Below are 8,601 nucleotides of genomic sequence, written 5' to 3'. Positions count from 1 at the left end.
TTCATGTCCTGTGCATTACGTTTAATATATATATATGTATATGTATATATATATATATATATATACATATACATATATATGTATATGTATATATATATATATATATATACATATATAAATAATGGAATTAAAGCATCAGTTGGCAATGATTATTTTTATCAGATTACCTGTCTCATGTATAGCGACCGTTTTATAAAATAACTTTTTTTTATCATATTTTTATATATATATAAAGAATAAATGCAAAAATAAATAAATAAAATTAAAAGTTAATAAAAATAAACACATACATAAATAAAAGGGAAAATTAAACAGAAGAGTAAATAAATAAGAGAATTAATACAATGATAAATTTATTTAATTAATTAAAGAATCAAATTAAAACAGAAATATCAGTTTATGTCAAATGTTATCAATTAATTAATAGCTATATTAATTTTTAATATGATTTTGCCACCTGCTTTGACATATTTATTTATTTATCGAGTAATTTATTTATCTATTAATTTATTTTTTTAATATTATTTTTGCTATACATAATGACTTATTTATTTATCGATTAATTAATTGATGTATTAATTAATGTTTTATTTGATCAGGTTCCTTCCTCCACTGGTCAACATCCTGTCCTGCACAGTGACCCTCAGCTCAGTGTTACAGCTCCCTCTGATGGCTCCTCTCAGTCAGTACAAACAGTTAGCAGCCTCGGATGTGGTCATCATCATCATCCTTTATTATTCTGGATCGATAGGCCCGTTCAAGAGACAGCATCTTTGGCCGGATCCGTGCAGGAGGCTGTAGGCAGAGAGGGACCAGAACCAGAACCAGAACCAGACCGGTACCTTGATCCAGTAGGTACCGAGCACCTCTTATTGTTATTGTTGTTATTGTTTTGTACCGTTACTCATAAACATGTTGGACCCGCCCTGAAAACAGAGTCGCATATGTAAATATTTAAATGTATCTTTTGTCGCTTTCATGATGAAACATTGTTGCAGATTGTAGAGAAGCAACATTCTGATCATCACACAGAGGATTCTGTCTCCTCTGATCTGCAGCCCAACATGAGCTAAGCTAGATGCTACCAGGCTGAGCTACGCAGATAGACAGAAAGCATCTAATGAACACATTGTGCTGATCTGCTGACTGTCTGCACTGAAAACGTTAATTAGATTCTTTAATTGCTCTTCAAGTGTTTGTTTACAATGTGTAAACAAATAAAAGGCCATTTCAATATGACAGCTGCAGAAATAAAAAATAATAATATTAAGGATTTAGTCACATTTACAACATGATATTACATGTCATTGGGGGTAGGCGGTGGGAATTGGCTTAAATTTGAATTAATATTATTTATTATTTATATTAATATTACCCATTCCGATACTGAAATCGTTAATTAGATTCTTTAATTGGTTTTCTGTGTTTGTTTACAATGTGTAAACAAATAAAAGGCCCATTCAATATGGCAGCTGCAGAAAAAAACTGCACAATCACTGATGATAAAACAGCATGAGGTCATCTACTGGGTACTCATATATTATTAATGAAATAAAACACTATAATAATAATAATAATAATAATAATGAGGATTTAGTCACATTTACAACATGGTATTACATGTCATTGGGGCTGGGCGGTGTGAATTGGCTTACATTTTAATTAATATTATTTATTATTTTATATTAGTATTACCCATTCAGATACTGGATCCTATATTGGGCCGATACTGACTCATATAGCTGGTAGCTTTAGCACATTTATTTTTTAATATTATTTTTGCTGCATTTAATGATATATTTATTTATTTATTTATTTATTTATCAAGTAATTTATTCATTTATTTTTTATTTTGGCAGGTTCTGTCCTCCATAAACCTGAGCATGTTAGGCAGATTCTTTAAAATGAAAAATAGAGATAATGTGTTTCTAGATGTTTTGAAGTAAAGTGATGAATGTCAGACCTTCTGCAAACATTTTTTTAGGGATGCACCAATCCAACTTTTTCAGTCCCGATACTGAAAGCGATACCTGGGCTTTGGGTATCGGCCAATATACTGAGTACCGATCCAATACCAGTGTTTAATTGAGACAGATTTATTTGTTTTCTTAAAATGGCTTTTGCCTACAATATATGTTTGATGCTTGGCTTAAAGTATCGTGACTATGCCATTCAATAATAAATATATCTTTATGATAATTTATATCATAGTATAATCGCACGATAATCTATTAGAAAAACAAATGTCTTATTTTTTTGCTTCAGAAACAAAGTATGGCAACTAGATCTGAATATTTTCCCCTATAACGTCGGCTTCAAACACTCGATTTTTAATGTGTTTAAAAAATAATACCAAAATAATACCAAAATAATAACTAAAATTAGAGCTGCAAAGATTAATCGATTAGTTGTCAACTATTATGTTAATCGCTGACTAATTTGATAATCAATGAATCGGTTTGTGTAAAAAAAAAAAGAAGGACATTTTTTTTTTTTCCAGCTTCTTAAATGTGAATATTTTCTGGTTTCTTTACTCCTCTGTGACAGTAAACTGAATATCTTTGATTTGTGGACAAAAGGAGACATTTGAGGACGTCATCTAGGGCTTTGGGAAACACTTTTTCACTATTTTCTGACATTTTATAGACCAAACAACTAATCGATTAATCGAGAAAATATTCAACAGATTAATTGACAATGAAAATAATCATTAGTTGCGGCCTTAAAGACAACAACATACATACTTTACATAAAAAACATATAGATTCAGGAGGATTAAAACTAGGGATGCACTGATCCAACTTTTTCAGTCCCGATACCGATACCTGGGCTTTGGGTATCTGCTGATACCGAGTACCAATCCGACACCAGTGTTTAATTAATAAGCTGTATGCCTCACTGTGGAAGTGACTGATCATTCTTTTATGTGTAAAAAAAACATCTCTTCTGTTTGTTATATTTGCAGGAGAACACATTGATCTCTGCTGCACCGTCATCTTGACTCAGATCACGCTTCAGTGTCACCATGAGCTCCTGGACCACATCTGGCGCTCTGCTGTGTCTGCTGGCGGCGGCCGCGGCAGCCGTTCTGACCCCCAACTCAGGTGAGAGAGTCGACGTGGAGCCAGATGGGGCTGCAGAGCTCGACAGCGGTGTAATCTGAGCTCTAGAGAGAGGAAAGAGAAGTGAGGAATTAAAAGGAGGTCAAGATGGCAGCGTGCTGAGTAAATGACATGTCAGAGTCTCTCTGCTGTGTTGGTGGTGGCTTTATCAAATAGGAGCTTTAACATCAGTGGATGAGATTTGGTTTAGTTCTGATTATTGGTTGCAGATTTGTTTATTTTTGTCTTGTTTCACGGCACAACCTTTTCTTATGTTGTTGGATAGTAAAGCTTAGGTTTAAAATACGACCTGACCTAAAAACGTTTAATGAGAAGGTGAAACACTGGCTGAAATCAAACCAAACCTTTGATCACTGATTATTGATTGGGAACATGCATGTGTAAATTGATTGTAATGTACGATGTGGTATTAGATGTTTTTATTTTTTCTTAAAAATCAAACCAGGGACAAGGTCTGCAAATTAGCTACGGCTAGTAGTCCTATATACATTGCATCGGTTGTACTTTAAAGAAGTGCAACAATGCCTACATGTAATAGCCCTATCAAATAAATAAATAAATAAATGTAGGACAGCAAGTGATGATTATTTTCATAATAAATTTGTTATTTTCTCAATTCATTGTTTGGTTTATAGTCCAAAACCCAAAGATATTCAGTTTACAATGAAGTAAAACAGAAAAGCTTCAAATACTCACACGTGAGAAGCAGGAACTAGAGGATTTAGGGCATTTTTACTTGAGAAATTGTGAAAAAGTGATTGTTGTGTTATCAAAATAGTTAGCTATTAGTTTTTTTCTGCCGATCAATCAATATTTAATAGCTTTAAACCAATAAATCTGAATCTAAATTTCTGGTAAAAAAAAGCTCAATGTGAATATACTGTATGCCCATCAAAAGTTCCAGAGACCAAGTAAAACGGTAACCGTGGCAAATAATTCATTTTCTAATGCTATGAAATGGAAATAAGCAAACAAATCTTTGTATCTGTAAATCAGCAAAATGGTGAGAATGTCAATGCTACTATTTTATAAAACTCTCAAAAACTGTAGTTGCTAATCAATCACACAAGATCTGTGCAGCTTCAAGCCTCTTTATAGACTTCACACTGTAGTTCAGTCTGTTGTGGATGAGCCAGCTGAGATATTAACGGTTCCTCCAGTGTTCTTGGACAAGCAGCAGGCGAGCTCGCTGATCTCCCGTCAGAAGAGGAACGTCGACGGCAGTAACCCGTCTGCCAACGTGGAGCAGGTTTGCATGGAGAAACTGTGCACCTACGAGGAGGCCAGAAAGCTCTTCCAGGACTCGTACCGCACGGTGAGCTCCAGGACTTCACTGTCAACTCCCTCCCTGTTTCTTTCTCACCTCAAACCTCCTCTTTGCTTTGTCTATATTTTCCCTCTATTTCATGAATGCACTGTGGAAATGACGTGCAGGCTTGTGCAGCTTCGACTGTGCACTTATCATGCATATTTTCTCCCGCAGGATATCTTCTGGGCCGTCTACGTTGGTAAGTGCTGCGTTAAAATGATTTTCCATCATTAGCAGTACATTACATCTTCTCATAGACCTGCTGTCTGTGTTTAGACGGAGACCAGTGTGCAGAGAACCCCTGCAAGAATGGAGCCATGTGTTCTGACAGCGTGGGAGGCTACGACTGCGTCTGCAAGTCTGGTTTCACAGGGGTCCACTGTGAACAAGGTGAGGAGGAGGAGGTGTCGGCAAGTTGCCGCGTGATCGTTGTCGTTAATTCACTTCTCATTTGGTGTGTGAGTGCTGCAAAACTTCCTCTTTCTGTTTCCACGATGCAGACCAGACTCTGTGCCCCCTGGAAAAGGACAAGGGCTGCTCACAGTTCTGCAAACCGGGCTACACGTCCTACGAGTGCTCCTGCGCCATCGGATGGAAGCTCAGCCGCACAGACAAGAATAAGTGTGACCCTGTAGGTACGTCTGTTTCCGGTGTTTGAGTCCAACTGCCAATCAAATGTGTTTTTATGCTACAGCATACACATCTGCTCTGTAAATCACATGTTCTCCGTATACGTGGACGGAGAGCTTGTGTCCATACAGCCAATCTCATCTTTGCATAAAGCGGTAACGTCAGCGTTCTATCAGACGCTGAGCAGACGTTCGCACTGACTAACAGCCTGCTACACAACACAAGAGCCACAGACTTTGGACAGCAACCCACAATAGCTTTCCTGCTATAGTCTCCTTCTTATCTTACAAACATGAAGTCTTGTCCTGCACAGTAGCTTGTTGAACGAGTCTGTTTGTGCCTTTAATGAATCTGTTACCTATCTAGGTAGCCTATCTGGGCTGCCATCTTTGTTTTTGATTTGGAAACAATGAAACGTTTCATTTCTCTGTAGGGTCCTTTCCGTAATGTCGTCAGACACTTATGATAACAATCTGAGCTTCAGTGGCAAAAACAAGCACTTTTAGTGAACGTAAACTGATGGTACCAGGTTGCCCCTAAATGATTACATTACAGCTTGTTCAGCGGCTGGCTGCTGCAGCGTTCTGGCTCAATACTGGACCAATTTCAAAAAGTGTTGTCCTCATTAGTCACTTAGACACAAAAACATGGGAAAATAGGGTCCAGGTTGAAAAATACCGAAGTGACCCTTTAACCATCTGGCGAGAGTTTCACAAATTGTGGGGTCTTGACACGATCCAAACGGAGACACAACTTGGGAAATGGGTAAAAAAATCTTTATTAACGTGCAGTGGACGTAATATTTTTTTCATCCAGATGGTTAGAAGAGTCTTTGAGGATTCTGATACTACCATTAGAACAGCATTAAGTGTTTTTAAACAGCCTTTCTGACCTAAATGTATGCTAATACATGAGAGGTACAAACTGGGGCTAGAACGAGCCACATTCACCACCGGGAAAAGTGCTCTGCTACCTTCAATTTGCAGGCTATTTAGCTGCAGCATATTAAACAGCATGTTACTTGCTCATAACTTGTAAGATACAGCGAAAGTTGTTTTACGTTTTCTCTTGTTCCGTTGCCATCGCACGTCTTGTGTTGAAGTCCGTTCCCTTTTCTGCAGTTGGGGTTAGGTCTTAGGGGAGGTTAGCGGGGATGGCTGGTTATGGTTAGGGTAAGGTTGGGGTCAGGTTAAGCATCTCAGAAGACAACTGATTGGGGTTATGGATAAGGATTGTTTCAGATTTAGGTAAAGGGAAACACTTACCGACGGGGAAACCGTCTCCGACACAACACTGGAGCTCAGACTGTCGGCAGCTGTCAGTCAAACACAGACACGCCCTTCAGCCGGCTGAGACGAAAAGGAGCATTTCTGATATTTCCCTTTTCTTTCTTCCTTTAAATGATAAAACACTATTAACAATGCATTTAAAAACACAAATTTTACATTATTTTTGACTGCAAAAACATTCGTCTTTCAGGCAGATATCCCTGCGGTCAGGTGAGCTCTCAGAGTCAGTGGGATAACAGACTGGCCAGCAACGTCCGCAGCAACTTTGAAGGACTTAGCTGTACTTCTACGGAGTGTCCCTGGCAGGTAGGACCACAAACACACTCAACACTGTTACGCATTACATGTCACAATAAACCAGGATCTTATTTCTGCATGTCATTGTGTTGTTTGCAGGCTCTTCTGAAGAACTCAGAGTCCCAGGATGGTTACTGTAGTGGTGTCATTCTGAAGGAGAACCTGGTCTTGACTTCAGCTCAGTGTGCCAACAAATACAGCTCCTTCCAGGTGGTGGTCGGTGAGTAGTGAAGAAACATTAAATCATTCTTTTACCACTATTACTGCTACAACTCTACAGCTCTACATGTCAGTATGTGTGCATGAGCTTGAGAACCATCATCATCCTGAATGTCTTGTCTTACCTGCACCTCCTCAGGCAGGAGCGACGCTGTGAGGTCTGAAGTTGGAGAGCGGACGCTGTATGTAAAACTAGTTCACGTCCACCCGCGCTATGTGGCAGATCGCCCCGAATACGACGTGGCTGTGATTGAGCTCCGCGACCGCATCACCTTTGCGAGGGAAGTGAGTGCTGCTTGTGTGCCAGAAAAAGACTTTGCAGAGAGCATCCTGATGACAGGAGAGCTCCCGACCATCGTCACCGGCTGGAAGGAACCCAGCTCGGGATCTGCTTTCGAGGGCTCGCTCAAACTTAACCAGCTCGCGTACAACCGCCTGCCTCAGTGTGTGGAGACTCACCCAACCCTGATGACCAATAAAATGGGCTGCACCACTCCCCGGGCCAACGCCGACTGCACCATGAGCTCCGGCAGCCCCCTGCTCACCCTGTACAGGAAGGTGTTCTTCCTCACTGGGGTCGTCAGCCGGCCGCTGGGGGCCAACTGCAGCCAAGGTTACGTCTTCCAGAAAGTGTCGCGCTACCTCGGCTGGCTGCGACCTCTCATGGGTTCACGTTAGGAGGGGTAGTCAGGGAGAACAAGGAGGTTATTGGTTATGGAAAATATATTATAATGCAGGTGAATACATATTAAAAACAGGGAATCAGATAAACGTTTTCATTGAGGGCTTCTAGCTCAACCTTTTGTCTTTCTGTCTTTTAATAATCTCCTAATGGAAAAACTACAGTAGCCATATAGTCTCTATGTAGGTTATTGCTTCCCATCTGTCTCTGTGCACTTCCTCATTTATCCACAAGGTGGCGCTCTGTTAACACAAACAGAGAAGCACTTTCTGTACGTTTATCTATGAACCAGAGGATCACAAGCAGCAAGAAATGCAGTGAATTATTTAGCATGTGTTTTGTAACGTGGACATATCTTTTTAATAACCTTTATTTGATGTGCTATTTAGCGACTACTTTAACACTTGTGCACTGTAACACTGGTAATCACTGTTCTATGAATGTAATAAACCCTAACAACACACCTAATGTCAGTTCTGTCATTGTTTCAGGAGGAATACAGTAGTTTTTCTTGGAAGATGTTAAGGAATAATTTGGAAATATCAGGAGATATTATAAGTAGATGTCACAGGGCTCATAAGACTTATTTTATTTTAACTTTTTATTTATAAAATTTGAGTTGTGGGCCCCTTGAGATGCACCATTGTGTTTTTGAGGGATTTATGGTCAAAAACATGCCATTAGCAGACAATAAATAATCTATAACAAATAAACAACAGAACAAAGAATCAAAACTAATATTTAAAAACAAAAGGGCTCACTCACTACAGCCTCATCACAAGCATCATCTGCATGAAACTAAGATGTAAAAGGAATGAATAACTATCACACTAAGTAAAATAATGTCAATAGTGATACAAATAGAAATTAAACCTATATTCTTCCAAATGTAGAGAAAACAAGACGTACATTCATGCAGCTGCGAGGCTGCACAGCGGTGCTTTGATCCAGTGCTTATGTCAGCATGCTACATGCTCACAACGACAATGCTAACATGCTGATCTTAAGCAGGTATAATGTTTACCATGGCTATGATCCACATCGCATACTTTT

The 8,601-nt window shown here is 39.0% G+C and overlaps 1 protein-coding gene across 2 annotated transcripts; it reads left to right on the top strand.

Moving 5' to 3' along the window:
* The first annotated feature begins 664 nt into the window (after nt 1-664).
* Nucleotides 665-8,012, top strand: proza (protein Z, vitamin K-dependent plasma glycoprotein a). 2 transcript variants are annotated; one of them, XM_074656731.1, is made up of 9 exons: nt 665-851; nt 2,966-3,104; nt 4,283-4,437; nt 4,606-4,630; nt 4,708-4,821; nt 4,932-5,066; nt 6,541-6,656; nt 6,747-6,867; nt 7,006-8,012. In XM_074656731.1, exons 2-9 carry the CDS (start codon nt 3,026-3,028, stop codon nt 7,542-7,544), a joined length of 1,284 nt encoding a protein of 427 aa, XP_074512832.1. In that variant the 5' UTR covers nt 665-851; nt 2,966-3,025; the 3' UTR covers nt 7,545-8,012. The 2 variants fall into 2 exon arrangements, with proteins under 2 accessions (XP_074512832.1, XP_074512833.1); XM_074656732.1 differs by having other exon boundaries at nt 673-855.
* The last annotated feature ends 589 nt before the right edge of the window (nt 8,013-8,601 follow it).

This window comes from Sebastes fasciatus, chromosome 13, assembly GCF_043250625.1.
Source record: "Sebastes fasciatus isolate fSebFas1 chromosome 13, fSebFas1.pri, whole genome shotgun sequence".
Lineage (NCBI taxonomy): Eukaryota > Metazoa > Chordata > Actinopteri > Perciformes > Sebastidae > Sebastes > Sebastes fasciatus.
Note: the sequence above shows the minus strand (reverse complement) of the source record. Positions and strands in the feature narration are given on the sequence as shown.